Source organism: Falco punctatus (assembly GCF_963210335.1).
Source record: "Falco punctatus genome assembly, chromosome: 14".
Classification (NCBI taxonomy): Eukaryota; Metazoa; Chordata; class Aves; order Falconiformes; family Falconidae; genus Falco; species Falco punctatus.
In genome coordinates, this window is record NC_137594.1 from 1,562,686 (window position 1) to 1,584,641 (window position 21,956).

The 21,956-nt window shown below is 38.4% G+C and overlaps 1 protein-coding gene across 12 annotated transcripts in view; it reads right to left on the minus strand.

Moving 5' to 3' along the window:
* The window catches only part of LOC308053646 (uncharacterized protein), a gene marked incomplete at its 5' end in the record, with an annotated part of 168,661 nt that overhangs the window by 145,704 nt on the left and 1,001 nt on the right, over positions 1-21,956 (minus strand). For 7 of the 12 annotated variants that reach the window (XR_013923704.1, XR_013923705.1, XR_013923706.1 and 4 more), the window contains one exon: positions 1,960-1,996. The exons of 1 other annotated variant lie outside the window; for it this stretch is intronic. Coding sequence is in view for 2 of the 11 variants with exons in the window: in XM_080365168.1 (XP_080221294.1) it covers positions 1,960-1,996; positions 12,261-12,340 (117 nt within the window). 4 more of the 12 variants (XM_080365168.1, XM_080365167.1, XR_013923714.1 and 1 more) reach the window with 3 other exon arrangements.

Below are 21,956 nucleotides of genomic sequence, written 5' to 3' on the forward strand. Positions count from 1 at the left end.
CTTACCTGCCAGCTCCCAGATGCAAAGCTCTACACTTTGGCAACTGCTGATGGCACTTATGTCACCTACACAAAAAAAGGATACTTCAGCTAGGAGGTTTCATGGAGTTGGAGGTGTCAGCAAGGCTCCCTCCGCATCCTTCACGTGTCCCATCCAGGTACCAACAGGACGGATAAAATTTGTAAGAAGATCAGGATCACAGCAATAAAATCCAACAATGCCTGTCCTTGACTGTGATTAGAGAGCAGTCTTGAGGGTACCAGCCAGCTGTGCCCAATCTGCTGGAAAGCATGCCCTTTTCTGAATTGTAACACCAAAAAAGGAGCCTACATAAATTATTACTGTTTTCTGATTCAATTAGATTAATACTCAAACAGAAGATACATAGTCTCAAGTTACTTTCAAAACATTAGCAGAAAAAGCCCCAAATTTTCATATTATACCAATTTAAACTTATGTTGGGCAAAAGTACTTTAGGCCACACCCTCAGCTTACTGTTTATAGGTGTGTCTATGGCACTGCCAATACTGACAATAGACCTGTCACATTCAAGACACCATGCATAATTGATACAGTAACAAACAAACAAAAAGAGAAAATATAAGTGAGGCTTCTCCCCAACCTTTTTTCCTTTCCTATGAGAGAGACAGTTATCCCTGCTCCAGCAGTACTTAGATAAGCACATGCAGAATGCCTGTAGGCTACAATTTTTCATTTTCCTCTTGGCCGATCTACAACTAAGCTGCCAAAATAAACAAACTTAGCCTTCCAGTCAGGCTCAAAATGAACCAGCAAACTGAATTTTTAAGGCATAAAAGGAAGCAAAAAAATAAGCAGGAACAGTTAAAATGCTTAAAATATCGACACTTTTTTTGCAGAAGATAGATTTATGAAGACAAGCTATTAAACTATTATTTCAAATGCCAATTACACAGTCCTCCATGCATCCAATGCAGTATCACAATCAGTCTTCTAAAGTCAATGAAGAGAGAAAGTTTGGCCCCATGACATCAGAGAACAAAAAAAACCCAAAACACACACACACTCAAAAAAAACTAAACAAAAAACCCCAAAAAACCACTTTTCAGGTCAGAAAAGGAACAAGCACATACTTTGAAATCTACCTCATCTAACTGATTATTGCAGACCAACAACTTGATTTTAATGGTAAGTTTTTTGAGTGACATTTTTGCTGTCCAGTAAAAACTCCAGAAACAACTTGGAGAGGAATCTGAAGTCCCCACTGACTCAGAGCTGCAGGGATGCCCTAAGGTCACCTGGGCAGCCAAGAGCCAGCTTGGCTTTAAAGACCTAGTATTGATATTGTCTGGAGACAATGAGTTTTTGCCATAGGATCCAGACTACCTTCATTTCTAGACCTAATCTGAACTGTAAACGATTAAATATTTCATTGAGTATTGAAGACCTGAAGGATGAACTTTTCTAAAATGCTGAAAACACAATAAGCAAAATGAAGATAGATAACAGACCCAGAGACTACAATAATCACCTCCTGCAATGCCAGTCAGCACATTTCAGTGTTATTTTGGCACAGTTCTGCCTTTGACAGGCCAGCAACCACAAAATTAAGCCCTGAGATGCAGCACAGCACTCCCGGGCTCCCCCAACCAGCACCAATATGGCAGGTCATCATGTCCTGCATGTACAAAGCCATTTGAGATGTTTCACTGAACCAGTGTATCGTATACTGACTCCTGCAAGACATTTCGCTGACCACTTGGTTTATTAAGACAAAGTTCCTTTAATTACATCATGCAAACTACTTTTCTTCAGAATTGGTGAGGTACAATCACCATTAGGTAACACTTATGCTAACCACTCCAGCAGGAACACATTAGTCCATGGAGTGCAATAGCTCCAGTGGCTTTGGCCATGCAGCGGGCAGACAGCAGTGAAGATAACTCTAACACCCATCACACCAGCCCAGAAATCACATACCTGAAAGGAGACAACTTTCCATCTTTCTGTGCAACACCTGGGAAACAGAAGACACAGATGTCACATAAGGTACTACTGTCTCATGTTCTTAGGATCAATATTTCAATGTAAATATTCATAAGGGAACACCACAAAAGAAGCCACCTGGTATACATTCAAACTGCTCTGTTCTTTTAAGCAGTTATAATGTAAATTCCCATAGATCAGCAGGATAAGGCAAAGTAGTTGTACAAGTAATGGGTATCTGCATGGGACAGACGACCTGAAGACTCAAATTCTTTAGTTTCACTTCACTGTAAAAAGTTACACCTGCGCACTGTTACCCAAAGCCCTCTCCAGAAAAACACGGAAGATTCACGCCTTTCCAGGTTTGCAACCAGCCTTGCAGTGCATTGTAAAATGAAAGATGTGCATGAATGTGCACAACTTGCATTTTTTGGCTCATATTTCACTGAAGTTTATAACAGTCCTCTATTTTCAAGATAAAAACATACAACAGACTTCTTACAGAAGCAGTAATTGTGTCCTCATCCTCCAGCGTGTAATAATTCTTTATATTTGAGATATATAACCAAGCACACATGTGCTGCTTCATTTATCTCCACTCTTCTCATTAAACTAATTACTCTGTAAAAACATACTCAGTATCCATTTTCAGGTTACCTCAATAAGGCCTAGATATGAGGAACATCTGTAGATCCTGTATCTTGGGGTAAGACAGCAAGTCCCAAATACGTCTTGGAGCAGTCCAGTGCTATTTTAACTTATCAACACCCAAGGAACCAGGGGAGTTGTACACAGCCCAGGAAGTCCTCCAGCAGCAGATCACACTGAGCACTTCATATCAGGAAACCTAAGAAAACGCTCTTCATGGGCAGTCAAGGTCTCAGACAGCCTTTCAGAGGACTTCCAACCACTCTGCCCTTGTTCTTGGCAATGCAACTCAGGTGATCTTTTTTCCCAGGACAGGTTTTGTCATGCTGTTTACTTATAAACATGGGCCAACAATGTTTTTTTAAATTCTCGTTATGAACGGGGAAGTTCCAATATGGAAACATCCCTTGCTGCTTCTCTGCACATCATTCTTGCTTACAGTAATTAAAAGAAGTTTCTATTCTTTTTATTTCTGCAGTGGCAACACATACAAAGAAGCACAAACTGGAGCCTGCCTGCCTCACACACCATAAACAGAAGCATTCACTAAGCTCTGACTGTAGAGCCCTTATTATTAATGATAATGTATGAGACAGAAAGAAAAGAGATGGGTTTTCAGAGGCCAGAGCCTGCAGTTAAGGGGGGGTGGGGGGGGTGGGACGGGACGGGCACGACACAGATACTTTTTAAAGTCAGATTTCAGCTTCTAAACTGTGCTTTCACTGGAATCATTGCAAAGGAACAAGAATTTCCATGATGTCACTTTTACAGCCTACTCTCTGACTATAACCAATCTTTACTGACCTGACAATTTGAAGTACTAGTACACCAATTCACCACTTTGCTGCATAAAACAGTGCAAAAATACCAATTTTAAATAAAAAGCCCATTTTGTGATTCACATATATGAAAGCACAAATCCCAAGTACCTGCTGTGTCAAGTAAAATACATAAAGCATTATCAGAAAAACACACTGGAAAAATGCAAGTGCCACATAAAGCAGTCTGGAAGAGTAACTAAAAGTGACTGATGTGATGCCTGTCTTTTTTTTTATGTGCTTTCACCCTTCTTCCATTTACTGCACTCATTTCCCTTTTTAAAAAAAAATATTTCCCTTTATATGCTGCTGTTGTTTGACCCTTTCAGAGGATAACATAAAATAGGTAAGCAAATACACAGATCAAAACAGAGCATGGCATATATCACACTTAGTCGTTCATGGACAGGGTTTGACTGGGAATTCATGTGGATATCAAATTATCAAAGTAATTAGAATTTTGTGTGTTCTTTTTCTTGTTATTCTCATATGGGGGGAAAAGAAAAAAAAAAGATGAATTATTTCCACAACATATACATTAAGACAAGACGACTGCAGAGCCAACAGAGAACTAGAACAGAGAAAATCCCTGGAACACAACACACATTTCCAAGATTTCACTATTTTTCATACACAAAGGCTTAAAATAGCTAGCAATTTGGACACAAACAAAACGAAGCCTTGTCCGCAGAGATTTCTGTATCCAATCCTTGAATAAACTTAGCATATAAAATAATACACTATTACGTGTATTTTATAATCAGCTCTGTTTGTTAGGTCCTGTGAAAACCCAGTGTGAGACCCTGCCTTCCACATCTGCAACGTTAGCACTAACAACATGCCAGAGGGATGGAGAGTGCCAGCCTGAGACATCAGGAGAGACATGTGGCACACCTGTGAGCAACCTCAGGACCACCACAAGAATGGACTCCTTTTTAAAAATAAAATTAAAAAAACTCCAGCTGAAAATTGAAGACACATCAAGCATGCAGCATCACACACCTGCAACACCTGATGGCAGCATCAGTTTGGGTCATGCAGAGCAGCCTACACCAATACACAAATTCCTCTCGCCCCACCCCAGCTGCAACATGGCTGTTGCATTCCCATGAGGCCAAGGCAAGACACCTTTTTTTTACTGAAAACAAGCTAATGCTTTGGACATTCAGTTCAAGTTTTCGGTGATGACAGGACTAATTGCTGAGAAGTTACTCCCCAAAAAGCACGGGCTCTCCATCTCTGTATACGTACAGATGAAAATTTGAATCTCTTTCTGAAAACCTCAGAGACACACTATTGAGCTCCGTGGTGGCACCACAGCCACAGCTAATGGTTTCTGAAATATGGGTTCAGGCCAGTCCGGGGGCAGCAAGAGGAAGAAAATTCTGATTGTTACAGACAACTAAGTGCTTCCCTCGAGAACTGAATGTCTTCCTACCCCTGCACAGATGACTTCTACAAATTTAAGCCACTCTGTACTATCAGACTTGCCAGAGGTAGTTGCTAATTGTGTGTTCCACAGATACTGACCTCCAGCCCACTAACAGGGGGTGTTGTTTGCAATATGCTGCGTATTTCCAGATACTAAGTTAATAGGATTTGTTTTCACACATAGCGTGCTCAACAGCACTAGATGCTTTGAGTCACACCATCTAGATAATTTTCAATTTAATCTCATGGAGATTCTGACTGAACTCTGCTTCTGACATTTCCATAATTAGAAATGTTTGACATTACATTTTAACAATAGTTCTTTTTATTTAGCATTTTTGTGTGCAATTAATAACCTCAACTAAGAATAAAATTTATGTATTTATACACTGCACTATGAAAACCAAGATACTTTTAATATAATATTTCATTTGAATACTTAATATTGAGGTCATGTGGAGCATCCATCTCTTTGTATGGATAACTAGAAGCAAAGAGGAATCTGTCATGATAACATGCAAATAAGTATGGTGCATTCATATGAAACCAAACACTGAAGTAATAAAAAGGAAGGAAAACTACACAGCAGGACAGATATTTCCAGCATTAATGTAGCATTTTCACCTGCTGTGCAGACACAAATTCTGTGTACGTGAATTAACACTTGTTCGTATTTGTTTTCTCACCTTCTCCATAGAGCAGAAGCCTTATCTGCATCTTTACTTTCAACTAATATTAAGAAACATCCATAGCTGCAAAGATTATTTCCATTTCTACCCACATGTGGAAAGCATGGTTGTCATGTACAGTTCCCGGGGGAAAAATTTAAACAGTCATGCCAAAAAATAAGAAGAAATGTCTGTTTGACTCAGTCTTTTATCACTAAAATACCTTTTTAAAAAACCAACAAAACTTATGTCCTCTGAATCCTCATCCAAATGCCAATAATAAGGTCTAAATCAATTTAATAACATAGCTTCTATACTTGCTGGTCAAGCAAAGCTCAGCGGGGAGCTCCTAGACTTTATGTAGGTGGAAACTGGTCTCAGATTCCTTATCTTAATGTTTTGTATTAACATCATTTTAAGATTAATATGAGCCTGAAAACAGTCCTGCACATGCAACTGGGTCATGTGTTTATTTTCATCATCATTCCTCTCACAAGGTTTAACTAGTTTCTTGTAGATAAGATTTCGAAAATATAAACATATTTTCATGGTAAGCAGATATGTTTTAATGTCAAAGCAGACACCATGAAAGGAGATGGTTCTGAGGAAAAAGAAAAAATCATTATCTAAACTTAACAAAGCAAGGTACAATATTGCCAAACTCACGATTGTCACAGCAAACCTAGAACAGATGGTTGAACAACCGTTCAGTTTACAAGGATGATTCATTGCCCTTCTCTGCTTAATTGATGCCACTCAGGCAACAAAGAGGGAAACACCGTTCTGTTTCCTCCACCAGGAAGGTCTCCTTGGGAAAGGCACGACAGAAAAACACAGTTGTCTGTCCCAGCTGACAACAGGAAGCCAGAGCTCAGCCAGTTGCACCCTGCACTGGGGTGGTCCTACACAGAGAATCAGAGAGCTGCAGCTGCGTCAGTGCCACTTCTTGATGCACTGAGGGTGTGGATCTCAGACACAGCTGAGGACCTACCAACATTTGAGAAAGCTGTGAAAGTATGTGGCTGAACTTTACCTTAAGCAAATTCACTCTCAAGCATGATTTTAACCGGTATGTTCAGACCAACACCTCTCTTCTCTCTCTTTCCTTCTGCTTTGTCCCCCCAGTCCAAGCTCAGATCATGGTCCCTTTCTTTCATGTGTATGTCCAACCATAAGACTAAATAAAAACAGTTTTACCAAAGCATGCCTTTCACTTTTTGCCTCCAGGCATCCTTTTTTCTCCTGACTCATCTTCACAAAACAGTGATCGCCATGTTTAGACTTAAACCTCGGCCATTACCCAAGTCTCATCTTTTTATTTCTTCCATCAATTCTAACTTCACCCTCCTTCCTGCCTGACATTAGGACATGACTTTTCCATCCAACTAAATGTCTTGATCAATCCTTTATCACATAACTCCTACAACCTTCTCCTCTACAGCCTCAATAAATGGAATCCTGCTCAAATTCTACCCATTTAAAAAGTTGCCTCAATAATAATTTTCTTGATTTTTTTTTTAATATGACAAATCCATCTTCGCAGTTCTACCTATTGCTTACCCTCTTTACTATACAAAAAACCAAAAATAAAAAACACACTTTTATTTTTAAGGTGCTTCACCACTTATGAGTTTACAAAGAACCTTGCCTTTATTTTTTGTTCACTGCTGAAATCTTTATCGTCACTCCACCAAAGATGTCTGTCGATCCATCATGAAGTAGGGTATCTTCACCTTCTCCTATAATACAATTGTTGCACAGAAGCATCACAAATACTAGATGTATCTCATCATGCCTCTTCAGACCCACCCCTCCGCTGGCATAATGCTTGCAACAAACCCACAGCAGACAGGCAAGATGCGCGCAGCCAGGGCTCACAGCCCTGTTACCACCATGTCCTTTCTGTCTGTCGTCTCCATCCATCGTGAGGTACAATCTGTTCAGGCATATGGCTCTGTTCTATACCGCAACAGCAGCAGGGTCCTGATAGAGTGCTTGCATACCCACACAACACAGACACTGAAGAGTCACGATCACAAACCACCTACTGTACTTTCAAGCTTCCAGGCAACACCTCATATGGAAGCTACATGCAACCTACAACACACCAAAGGCCCAAGCCAGCATATCAATCTTACAGGTAATTTTTACTGAATTCATAAGAGGCTCCAAGCCATGGAATTCAATCAGTTATGCCGTATTGTTTTATATCACAACATACATTCATACTTCACTCAGCTTGGCAAGTAAAATCAAAGTGTTTTCAAATCTCTGGTATTCTTATGAGAAGCAATGATAGAACAGTCCTGATTGCTTTTGTTCGGCTAATTAGGAGGGGAAAAAAGCTTGGAATAAGTTTATGTCAGCGAGTGCATTAGTGAACACACAGTATAGCAACACAGTACCACAAAAAACTTCTGTAACAGATAATTCTTTCTGCTTTCTTAAGTCTGACACAAAGCTGGAATAATCAGGATGATGAAGTCTAAGCAGCCCTAGTAAATTCAGCTAAATCTGGTATCAACACAGTTGGGATACTTATTTGCATATTTAAATTACTCAAGTGACTAATTTTACGAGTTCCTTTTCAATTGCTGAATGCCTTACTTTTAAAATCAGTCCCCTGAGAAGCAGAGGCACAGTGCATGGTGCTGTTAAAGTTAAAAAATTGTTATACTTTAGAAGATTATAATATTGCATACATTGTTTCATATTTAATAAAAATCTAATCATGTATATAATTTGATAATTTAATATCAATAATTTGTTATAAAAATTGAGAATGCATTAATTTGGTTTTTTCTTATCAAAAAAGTTACATTCAAGGTTTCTGTGAATAAACATTCTTACTATCAGAACTCCCAATTTTATCATAATTTGCCTGCAGCCTTCCTAAATGGGACAAAATTCATACCCAGCAAAATCATACCCTTCTATTGTTACTCAGATGTCCTGAAATCCAACCTGCTGTTCTCATTATGGAACATGCAGAACACTAAGACAGGCTACCTTGCTTCGTTAATGAGGTTCTGATGATGCTGCTTAGGGACATCTTCAACATAAGACAAGGTTGTTCCTACAACCACAGAAAGCTATGACAAGAATGAACAGCACTTTGTTGCCATTGGAGGCAAAATTTTCCCCTACTCCTCCTCCACTGGTGTGCAGTTTTTAGGAGAAAGCCATATCTCTGGAAACCATTATAAACTGTGATCACAGTAAAACAGGACATATTTTCTGCAGAAGCTGACTCATTATGGCCTTCTAAAATGCCAGACTCCATACACTATGCCAAAAAGCCATGCTCAACATTATCTGTTTACTTCCTTGCACAAGAACAAAAATTCAGCTATAGAGGCACTCAAATCGCAGGGGCAATGGCAATTTGCTTGGTTTGCAAAATGAATAAAAGAGTCTCCCACTGGTAAGGGCACTGTCATTGTAATCCTCATTTCTCTGAGGTTTGTACAACACATGGACTTCAGAGAAAAGAAATGTGGCAGGTTTTTCTAATAACCTGGATCAATCCTTGCACGAGTGTGGGTTGCATACATCCATTTCCTTGCATCAATAGCAGGCTTGCAACACGAACCTCATCAGTTCTGCATATCCTTTAATATACACATGGTATATGTATATGCTATGTGTAAATTTTAATAACAGACTGAAAATGGCCACTGAAAACATCTTTAAAAGCATTTTGAAAAACCCATTTTGTTACATCATTGCCAATTATAGTCTCTAGCAAACTAGCGTCTCAACTGGTTTACTGATGTACAATCTGGTTTTCCATACCCTGGGGGGATATGGTGATCTCAGAAACCTCCTAATGAAAGTAAAACTCACTGGACAGGATCACAGGAATGACAAATTAGTTATCTTCTGTAGAAATTATGAGAAAATATTTTTCTAATTTGCTCTACTGATACATTTTTCTATTTTCTATTTTTTATTATTCTCTTTCCTATTTTCTAACATGGCTCTCTGTGGACCTCATCAAAATCTCCAAAGGCAACAAGGACCACTGTTAACAGTTTGCAACCTCCCTCTCATATCCCGCACAGCAGCCCTTGGGATTTAACACCCATCTGTCTCCCACCAACCATTCTGTATTACCGGTGGTGCTGCTGCTGCTTTACATCTGCATGATGCACCCAGAGAGCCTAGCCTGAAATCATGGCTTCTCTGCATCAGGAGCAGTTATGCTGCTCAGATAAATTCTGCTCCAGATAGATAAAACAGCCAAATAGCAATAGGCTGCGTGCAAACAAAATGCTAGAACTAGTCTCCCATAATTTCTGCTTCACGGTACTCTTGTTTAGTTCCCTCATTCTTTATTTCTTTTTAGTTTTTATACTTCTAGTTTCCCAGGCCAAATAAAACACCAAGGTCTTCAAAAAGCCTGTTTCTGTTAAATTAATTTCTATCCTATTTTTCTAGAGCTCAGGAAGGCATTATCTGAACACAGCAGTTACATAAAAGTTCAAAAGCCCATCTATTTTACAGTGCCAATATTTTTTGCTTCAAAACCCAAACAGCAATATCCACTACTTCCCAAAACTGAGTGACAACTCCTGCACCTGTGTGCCCAACAGCAAGTCATATTAATGTATTTTATCAAAAAGTTTAGTCATGAGTAATTAGTTCACTTAAAAGTGTACCAGAGGATGCATTTTTCCATTGTAAATAAAATGTCCTAATAAATTTCCACCTTCATACAGGTGTTAAAACCATTAAAACATAAACAGATCTAACATTAGCTTTCTGTATGCAGAAAGTAAAGGGTTATTTTTCCTCACATGGAAATGAACTTTTCATAGAATGCAGTTTTCGCAGAACTACACCAACTTCTTCTTGCAAAGGTCACTAAAATACACACAGCAATCTTCTAAAGCTTGCTGCTAAGAAAACTGACTTTTAAATCTGGTAAGCCTATATGCAATCTTAATATAACATACAGATGACCTTACTAAGCTTCTCTGCCTTCTATAAATTTAAATTAATTGTACCATTTTATTTAAGTTTCCAACTTGCTGTGGTACATTAGCATATTAAAATTAACTTTGCAGGCTGTAATCACTTTACCTTAATAAAACAACTTACCAAGGCAAATTTGATAAAATTATAGTACCCCCTTGTGGTGTTACCTTCATACCCCAATAAAACTGAAAAAAACCCCACCTTCTTCTATCAAGCTCACTGGATAACTAATTAACCTTTTCTAGAATCCAATATAAGGGACATTAAAAGGATTATCACTAGAATCTGAGAATGGATGAGGTAGAATGACATTTTTTGTTAAGCTGAGAAAGCAATCTTTAGTAAAACCTTATGCAATTTCACATCAACAAACGTGTATAATGCTTTAATATGAAAACAGCATTTGGGTAACTGTCTCCATGATGCAACACCAGTAAAGAATGTTTTCCATTACAAAAAAAACCACCAAACAATCAGCTTATCACTTACAAAAGTTATTTAGTAGTTCACCATTCAGTGATTATATCTCACCTTGTACAATGTTTTCCCTCACTAAATGTGGATGACTCTGGCCCTTTGATTCCAGAGGCCTCCTCTGCAGAACTCTTCAGTCTTCCATTCTCTAATTTATATGCATATCTACATACACACTCCATCCTCCTCATACCTCAACAGACTCTTATAAAAACAAGGAAACAAACAAAAAGTAACAACAGATTTTTTCAAAGCAGGACAAAACATAAGTGTGTTTTGTATTTTCTATTCTTTCTATTTTGATTCCAAAGAGGTGTGGTATTTGTTGAGATTAGAACATCCATCTCTCAAAAGTATTATGGAAGTCTGTCCTATTTAAATATTATCACCTATTAAAAACTACAGATTGACAGCCACACAGCCAGTTAGGTTTACCTTTAGAAGGCTGAGGTTCATGCACTAATTGCTCCCAACAGCCAGTCAGCACTATTACCATAGCAGAGTAATATCAAAAAAATTAAGCATAAATAAATTCCTTAGATGCCACGTGTTTTGAATTTGTTCTATAGCTGTATGAACGAGATGCACTTTTAAAAGACATTATAATGATAATTAAGGCTTTAAAAAAAAAAATCAAGATATGATTACCCCATTTTCTTCATAAATATATGGCAATAGTTTCAACCAGTATTTAGCCAGACTCAAGCGAAAAAGACGATTTTTATTTACATTAACCTACTGGCTTAACTAATATATCTATATATGTATATTGGTGTTTAATCTACACATCAAAGACATGGCAAAGCATATGAAACCACACAGTTGTCTGCAGCCCGACACAGATAAGATGGCACAGAATTTCTTCAGTATCTGAAAAACATATTTACTGCATCCAACATGAATTGCTGCTGTTAGCAGTAAATGAGAGTGTTTGAGAAATGTAGAGGGGATACAGGTACATTTTCAACAATTTATGTAAATTTCAACAACCCCTTCAACACAACTGACTCGATCAGTGATCTCTACCCAGAGAGGCAAGCTTTCCAGAAATTCTAACACAGAAAAGAAAGGGATGATCAAGTGAAAGGAAGAAGGATCTCTTCCCCCAAAACCTGGATTAGGTTGGTCTGAGTTGGGCCTACACAGTCAGTATCGGGCTGAGAGGGAGAAGACATGCAGATGAGGGAATATTTGAGAGGGACATCCAAGGGGAAAAGGCAGCAGCAGACACCAAGCTGCCCAGGGAGCAAGGGACAGATGCCAGGCACGTATGTACCTGTGGTGCAGCATCCAGCGGTGCTGAAACACAAGCCTGCTTCACCGCGTTGGTTGTAGCTACAGGAGAAATCCATCTTTCTAGAGAAGATATTGAAAACAAATGCAACATCCCTATTAAAGATGTTTCGTTACAACATAGTTAACACAGCACAGCACTGAGAACAGTAAATTTGGTCTATAAAATGCAGACCTAGGCTACACAGGATTTGTAATTGCCCAATATTAAAGCCTTGACATAAAGTAAATACATTTTAAATTCCTGTTAGTTATGGAAACAGTTCTGAAAGATTGAAATGCAGTACCAATAAAGCCTTTGTAAATGCTATCCTAAAATATGTGTTTCTCTGAAAGAAAATAGTTGCCAGAGGAGATTTATTTTATTTTCCATATTTATCCATATCAGGCTTACAGAGAAATGGTGTAAAACCACTTTTGTCTGCGAAGAACGTGTGTTTTTGCATTATCCTCAAGTTGTGACAAATTGGGTATTGGGACCAACAGAGGTAGTAAAGTATCCTATTAAAAATGCTGGTGTATGTGTAAAAGAGGGAGTAACCATGTCAGTGGCAAAGCACGAAACAGAATTTATCTGTACTGGTCCCAGCAGCCTTCACAGGACAGCTGCTCCCACAAAAGGAAGCCATTTACAGCAAATTTACGCTTCCTGGGGACAGTGACATAGTTTCAATATTCTTTAAACAAGAATAAACTCCATCACTACTACCAACATTTCTAAAACATGTCCACTACAAGAATTTCAAAACTCAACACCTACATATCTGATTTTCCATTTTCTAAGTGAGCCTGCAGTAACAGAATGAAAAAGTAATTTTGTCTCAACCATACAACAAAACACCAGCAGAACAAGGCAAACATCATCTACATCAACTTTACTATGTTAAAGCCCCTTCAAGGCTGATTTACTGTATCATTCACGCCAACTTTGCCTAGGCATCACAAGAATTCAGAGGAATCCAGGTGGGTTACATTCCTTTAACCTTTAAACATTGGTATTCAAGAGCCTTGGGGACAAGTGATCTGTTGTTCCCTATAACCAGCACAGGCTACTGTCTGAGAGAAGACTTCTGCTGTTGAGCTAGGACAGGTCTTCAACTTCTCCACAAGTCCAGTCTTACGGCAGAAGGTGCTTTGATATGATCACACCAGCTGGACCACAAAGGCTGGTAGTACCATAGGGACGGTTTGGCTATCCTGGTGCTTCCATGAGATTTTCCTTGCAGGAGAGTCTTCACTGAGATCAGTTGCCCAAGTGCCTTGGCAGATGTGCCTTGAACTGGGTTTGAAAGGTACCCCAAGACAGACTAAGGAGAGATGTCTTTGGTGGGATTGTATGTCATGTTTAGGGCAAAAAGCTCTTTGGGTGTCCAGACCAGAAGGTCTCCCCATCAGTGCCCACTCTCTAGCAATTGCTGTTTCATTGCTCTAGGAACCTAAGCATAGTCCTCTCTTCTAACACCACGTTTGTAACATGGCCTTTGTAACCTCCCAGGAATAGAGACTGAGGTCTTTCAGGAAGCCCAGTTCTGAGAAATTTTCTCCAAGAATTGGTAGTAAGCACTTGGGGCTTGGTCTATAGCTGTACTCATGAAGGCAATGAAGCAATTTACTCTTCACAACAGCAATTCCGCGCCCTTGCAATGATTATTGTGACTGTCGATGGCCCTTTGTCCTGTCCCCTAAATTCAGCACCCCAAGGAAACACCTCAGCTCCCAAACTGTACACACAAACCTTAGAGGCATCTTCTTGCAGACACTGAACCATTCTGCTGCCCCAGTTACCAGCCAATTGCACAAGCTTCCTCCAGCAGTAGGAAGACTCTTGTGGGACAGGCTTAGTACCCCTGAGCTCAGATGCCCTCCAGAACCTGAAGACAAGGGAATGCGGAAGCATCCAAGAGCCTGCTCAGTGGCATTTCAGTCAGGGAACCTCGCTGAGCAGTCTTTTTGAACAATCTTACAGAACAGCCTAGACATGGCTGTTAATTCCCAGCTATTTTAAATTCCATCATGTATCTAGTGCAACACATTATCTTCTACCACAATAGAAGTAAGCAAAAAAAATTAACCTCTCCTCTGCATGACAAATTACATAGCCAAAATTGCATACATTCCCGATACTTGACTGCATGTTAAGAATGGAAAAAAGAGAAAGTCTAAAAAAAAAAAAATAAGGAGATTTTACTCAGGCAAGAGAAGACCTCCTGCTTAACATACACAAGCCATTGAGAATTTTTCAACCAAATCATATGGGCCTGCAATAATTCTTCTTCCTTACAGAAGTAATAATGAATGTACCCTGGCTTCAGGATGGACGGGTTTAATTCTGCTTCAGCACTCAATTCTGTCTTTCATTTTCCTACTGACTTTCTAAAATTCCATGGAAAGACACCGTTGTTAAACAGCAGTGAGTGTTATTCTCACAGCAGTGTACACTAATAATAATTCAATGTGGTGTCATGGAAGTCTGTGAGTTCTTAGCTGAATTTATTTGAAAAAATAAAGTTTGATTTTTTTTTTCTCAGAGATCTTTACTTAAGTCAGCATGGAACTCTTGTAAAAGATAACTACCAATAAGTCACAACTACCCAAGGAATAGCCTTTTTATTTTATTTTTTTTATTTCTTGCTCACCATGACAACATAATAAATGAGCCCTGAGAGACTAGAAGTGTGTAACTATTTAAAATTTTGTATTTTATCTTTCATTGTATGCTTCCAGACACAACATTCATAATCTATTTTTTAAAACCCTCTTCAGTGTCTTCAAGTGAAATACTCCAATTTTCAACTGCAATATACAATAATTCAGAAATACATCTTTAGCTGTGATTCTAGGTAACAGTTTACAAAACTAGTCTTATAGTATTTTTGTGATCCATTAATAATTACTTGCTGCTGTAAAAGGAAAGCAACAAGCCAACACTTTCAACATCTGCTTTTTCAATTTTTGTTTTGAGTTCTGTTGGATGTCTCTGTATTCTTTCATACATGACTAATAGGAAAGATACAAGACTAATAGGAAACATAACTGCAACTTCACTTAGGGTTGGTTTCAGTTAACAGATGGTCTTTAAACTATCCAACATAAAAGCATTCATTTTAGAAAAACCGACCCCAAAACTGCTTCATAAAATAAAGTATTTCATTTTTTTTTTTCTCCTCTCAAAGCTTTAGGATCTTTCAAGACACTACAGTATAAGAGGCCCCAGGGTTTAAAAAAAACACCCTACACTTACCATTTCTGACCTTAAATATCAGAGACTAAAGGTTTGCAGTATCAGAATTAACATACACATCTATACAAAAAGGTAGGCCTCCTAGAGTATGTCTTTCCTTACTACCTTTCAAGTGCCAACATAGAATTACAGCAAAGAGACCTGCAAAATTCCCATGCAACAGACAACTGCCATGATAGGTCAACTGAAGATTTCGTTTTCCATAAGCTAGTACAGCAGTTATGGTGGAGTCCTTTGGCTGCTGTAATAGCTGCTTCCTTCTGGATAAGTAACTACCATGAGTCAGCCACCGACAAACATTTTCTTTAATTTCTCAGTAATATGCTTTCACAGACACATGAATTCGGGTGATAATAGTGTAAGTCCTACCTCCAGACTATTTAATGTAGAATACAGTGAATGAAAAACTGTTTGTCCCACACATACCTTGCGCAGCTGAAGAATGTTTACCCAAGATCAGTAAATAGGTTGGCAAGACCTGCACTGTTCTACATTTCTTATTCTAACAATACCACTGCACATTTGCCCTGTTCTAACACTTATCTACAAACCTGCTGCTGACCACGGTCATATATACCGGCTATACCTTTGCTGGTTTTGTTCATAAACACCACATTTAAGAGCTATGCAATAACTTTGCTACAGCATTGCTTTTCTTAAAGGTCTGTCAATAAAGGAAACCAGGAATAAAACTGAAGAAACTGCTATTGTCCAAAACGCCTTCTAAGCCTCTCCATCACCGTTTGCATAACTTGGGGACAAATGGGTACAGCAGCAGCACTGCTGTAGTTACACGGGCACCATAGCATGGTGCTGATTTAAATATGAACAAGGTTTAATGCCACTGACCTTTTCCTGACTCGCTTTTCCATATGTTGTGACAGCAGCCCAACTGAAGCCAAAACATCAAGAGCAACCTAATACAGTTTTTATTTGGAAAGTACTTGTTGCAACTCTGTTTCACTTCTATTTCAAAAGTGTCTGTACAACAACACTGTCCTGATGAGCATAACTGGACTTCACAACTTTCAGCAGCTGACCGGCAAAAGCAGCAGTGAGTCTCTTTCCCGGGAAGAGGCTGTAGGTGGCAGCATTTTTATATAGAAAAAACAGAATTAACTTCGCTTAATATTCAATTTATAGTCAGATTCTGAGCCCCTTGCTCACATGCAAGGGTGCTCACTCATGCAATCAGTTCCTCCCACACAGCTATGTCTATTAATGAGCTACCCATATTTGGTCTAGACAAGAAGCTAAACTTCTTGCAATATCTGCTAACATTAAAAAACAGCATTCAAAAAGTCACTTAAATACAAGTTTAGAAACAGATGAAGCAATTGGAACTTGCAAAATAGCACTATACCCTATGAACATGGCTCTATTTTAAATATTATTACTTGCTAACCAGAATTCTTTCAGCTTTGCAAAGAGGTATATGATCACTTTAAAAAAAACCCCACACCTCTAATTTAAAAGTGCTATTAAATAATTCATAGAATTAGTACTGGAGAAAAGTTAGCGAATAAACCAAAGCTGAAAGTAAGTTTCTTTCAGACAGTTCGTTTTTCCAGATGTATCATCAAGCACGTTAGCAATTTTTCATTATTTATTAAATGTATTACAGGAACACAGCCAAACTACAAGCCAAGAAGTCCAACACACACACATTTTTAAAAATAGGGAATGTGTCTTGGTTATAGAACAAAAGAACTCATTTTATCACTTGGCTTTACCGCTTGAGAAAATGGCTCCTGGTGTGCTGAACTCCATGATAAATGTGCCCCCTCTAGATCTTTATTGCCCTTGTAAATCAAAGGACTGACAGCAGTTAATAAGAAAGCTTTTGAGTGGTTTTGAAGTTTTGCTTTGTACAAATAAAATCTCATATTAAAGAATTTGCTAGATCTCAAGGTGTGGAAAAATGAGTATGACTAGAACCTGTTGTGCCTTTTTTTTTTTTAACTGTTTGTTTCCACTATTTAAAAAAAAAAAACAAAAAAACAAAAAAACAAAAAACAAAATGTAGTAAGGGTACCAGAATAAAATAAGTAAATCATTCTGTACTGAAATGCAAAAATTAGAGTCAGTGACTTGGTTATTAAAAAAAAAAATCTGGAATTTCTATACTCTGTGATATCTGGACAGGGAAGCAAACATCAGAAACTTACAATATAAAAACATGAAAGACTTTTCCATAATTTTACATTACAAGTTGACAATACTTCCACAAACCACTTTTAACTAAAGAAAGTGACAATTCTACATCCAAAAGTTATCAGTCGAAATTCCACTGTTGCACTGTTTAAGGAGGATAGGATTATCTAAGTCACCAGCTAACCACAAGTATGAACAAAAGTTTTTTAATCCGTTGGCAGAAACTACAGCAATGTTCACAGATGGCCAAATTATGGTACGTAGCATGAGTTCTACTTATGCATGTACCTTTTGGTCAAGCAACAGTACCCTATAGGGAAACAAAAATAAATTACTACAACACCAATATTTAACAGTCATACCATAAACTGAACAGATTAATTTATAATTATCAATTTAAGTTTGCTTTAGAGATTACATTCTAGAACAAACATTTGAAAAAAACAGTTATTTGGAGGTCTTCAGAAACAAACTGCAGGCTGGGTAAGGACACATTTTATGGCATCATGCATCGTGTATACAGTGTCAGCATTTCACTGAATTACAGTTTAACCAAAACAAATTAGAATTAATGTTGTGGTGGCTTTCTGTTTTGCTGCCATGGCTTGCATTATCCTTCTTCAATTCCAGACAGCATCATTCCATCTAAAACAGTTTACGGCACACCCTGGCCAAGGAAATCTTAACAGGAAACTACAGTTATTTGGACAAAGCTAAACGTATTTATAGGGAAATAAATATATTTCCTGTTCAAACTGGTAGCGCAGAGGTATTATGTGACAAACTATCAACAGGTGTAAAGAAAGCCTAGCTTCTCTTGACTGGATTTTAAACAGATTTTAGAAGGCATCTCCATGAAAATACATGTTAGTGGATATTGTCTCTTTACCCGTTCAGTTCCCGCAGCCCAATCTAGGAAAAATAAAGTAGGGTTGTGGTTTTTTTGGTTTTTTTTTTTACAAACAGAGATAACCAGTATTAAAGGAGCACATTAGTATCATTTAGGATTAGGATCCAAAGTATCAGGCATCAGTATTTGCTAGCTGTGTGGATCTTTTGTGGCCAAAGTCCCAAGAATGTCACTTATCACTAGCAGACACCACGAAGCTACAGAGGAAAAGCAAATCAAACTGAAGTGTTACTGCCTTCTGTGTGATTTACCCTCCGCCCTACACCTCCAGTCTGGCCTGCCCACAGCCCACTATTTGCTTGCTCATGCAATCCTCCTTCGTGCACTCTGCCCTTTAGGTAGGCAGAGGACACTCTTTATCTGGGAGAGTCTCAGTGACATGAATAATCAAATCTTTCTTCCCAAGGAGAGCCTACTGACCATCAAACAGCAACTCCTCAGACATGATGGCAAAATACACATTAATAGAGCCTGCTTTGTGTATAGCTAAGTCTGGAGCTAACTGAGCCATCCAAGGCTCAGTTCACACCCTTGACGAACTCAGGCTATTACTGTGCCATGCTAGTATTGTCACTTAAAGCACTGTTATGTTGCTAACTTTCATCATTGGAAAGAACACCTAGAAATACAAACTGAACGTATTCAGTAAATGTATGCTTTCTCTAATCTGTAGATGATCAGAGTCTTCTGTGATTCTACCAGCAGAATCACCTCCATTTGACTTTTCTCCTATTACCGATTCCCATCACTGCCCCCCACCCTGAATATTAACAGATTGAAAGAAGGCAAGAGATAAGGCCACTTAAAGCATCCCTCCACTGCATTATTGTGGTTTTGTAGGCCAGCATTAACTAAAGTAGAAAGCAGCTGACAAGCAGAGACCATGCTTGATGGCTGCCCAGAGAATGCGTCACCAATCTAACAAGGATCTAGGCCCAAACATGACACAGGACATTTCACAGAAAACAAAACCAAATTTCTGAAGCATTACTTCATAATTTAAAGACAAATACTAACTCCTGATGGAAGTGAGATTTCTGAAGTAGAAGTGCAATCCCCAAGACTGGTAAAAGAGGTCAGAATATGATAAAATATGCAGAAACCACTCAGAATCCGGGTACCAACAGTTTCCTTCCTGCTGCTTCACAGCAGCTCACAGTGGCAGATCTTGGTTCAGAACAGCCTATAGAGATATCCTTCTGTGCCACCAGTACTATAACCTTGCACTTGAGGAGAGTTTACAACACCTAACAAATCAAAAGGAAGAGAATAATGGCAAAATGTGAGTTCAGAATGAAGTTACAGGTGGCACCATTCCAGACAGTGTTCACGTTCTGCAAATGAACTTTTAAAATGCAGTCATAACTGATGCAACACAACTGGGATAGCTAGCTCAAACACAGCAATGTCCACCTCCCCAGACAGCGTGTTTCTCTGCTGCTGACTTCCCCCTTGAGGTTATCAAGGCCATTTTTAAGGAAGGCTAGAGGTTGGTTTGATTTTTAAACGACTTTATGATGATTTATTCTTATTTTTCAATCCAGAAAATGTTCTTAAACCTCTGAAAACAGTTATGTATAAGTTTTGGGGGTTTGTGGGGGTTTTTTTGTTTGGGGTTTTTTGGGGGGGTTGTTTTGTTTTCTTTGGGTGTTTGGTTTTTTAACACAATAAAAGCCCAACAATTTAAATGGAACAAGCGATTCCATCACCAAGAACAAAACGCAGCTCCTTCCCTCCCCACTTCAGGTCAGTTGCCAGGTGTTTCTGCACTGCAGAACCTCTCTAAACTTCGAGTTTCAGCTCAGCAGCCATGAGCCAAATCATATATAAGTATTGATGTTTGCCACTCTACGGTTAAATTACATCAAGCATCAATGCAATCAACTCATTAGCTGTTTTTTATTGAGCACCAACATTCATTACTTACTTTTCAATTCTTTGATTAAGCAACATATTGCCTGTATTCCCAGTCTACATCTACCAGCTGATTAGCTCAATAATACTGATAATCTTCTCAAGTCAAAAGAGCTGGGAAGGGAAGTAACTGAAATCCCTATCAGCTGACTCAATTTACTCCTTTTGTGTATAACATCAATACACTAAACTACTAACAATACAATCCAGCAAATGAAACTTCAAATGTGCAAAGTTAGAGAGTAATTCTAACAAAAAGTCACAGCAGGTCATTAAAATGCCCCTTAATTGTCTCTAGATCATACTCTGTTATCCTTCCACAACCTTCCTGGCATGCTGAGATTTTAAATCTCTTCTGACTGATGTAAGAACCAAGAACAGAATTGAAGTGTGATTGTCACATACAGAGTCTGAATGCCAAAGGTCAAAACAGCTTACTGGTATGCTGGCCCACTGCTCCAAATTTTATATCTTTTCTGTCCCTTGGTTATTGCCTGACATGATTTAACAACTGTAATTCCTTATTTAACGATGTCAAAGGTTTTTAGGAAATTGACTGTATTTCACCAACGATATATTTCTTCTTGATGACAGAGTGGTTAAAATGATTTTAAACCAAGACAGCAAAATAAAGCAGTAATAAAATCAATAAAAGGTGCTTAAAACATTCCTTCTATTAGGTAATGGCATTTAAAATATCCATAGCTTGTAATGGCACTTAGGATATGCCCAAAAATCAATGAGCTAAATTACTTATTGAACTAGTTAATTTGAACATTGAGTTTTATATGTATATTGATAAAGCAAGCGACAAGAATACTGGCTATATTAGCATTTCACGGTCAGATGTCTCCCTCTGCTGGGAAACAAAACCTCTAAAAACTTGAGCAGACTTTTTTTAAAAAAAAAAAAAAAAAAAAAAAAAAAAAAAAAAGCAGCACTACCAGGATGTAAGTCTAAAAAACTCCACGAGAGGTCTTCAGTTGTCGTAGAGTCTGTAACTGAATGCTGCTTTTGCTGAAACCCACCAAGTGTCAAAAGACCTGAACAGCAACACTAAACTTCAGATTTCACCCACAATACCACCATTTGGTCAGACCTGAGGAATACACAAAGAACACGTAACATGTGGGAAAAGTGTAGAAAATAAGGGAGATCATAATGCTTTAACAACAGCGAGGCTATCCTCAACAAATCTGCCGATACTTTTCCATGTTAGTAATTCCTGCATAGCAGATTCAGAAATAAGCCTCAGGTGCTGTTTTCTTGCTGTAAGTATAAAAGACAAGCTCCGTATCTACCAGTTCCTACTCTTGAGGTACAAAACCCTTCTACAAAGACTCAGCTTAGATCAAAATCTCTTTCTCCTTTACATCGAAGAAAGCTGTACTTTGGAGAAGAAAAACATTTACAAGAGAGGCTGAAGGATGCCTACCAAACAAATCAGCCTAATGCGGTCC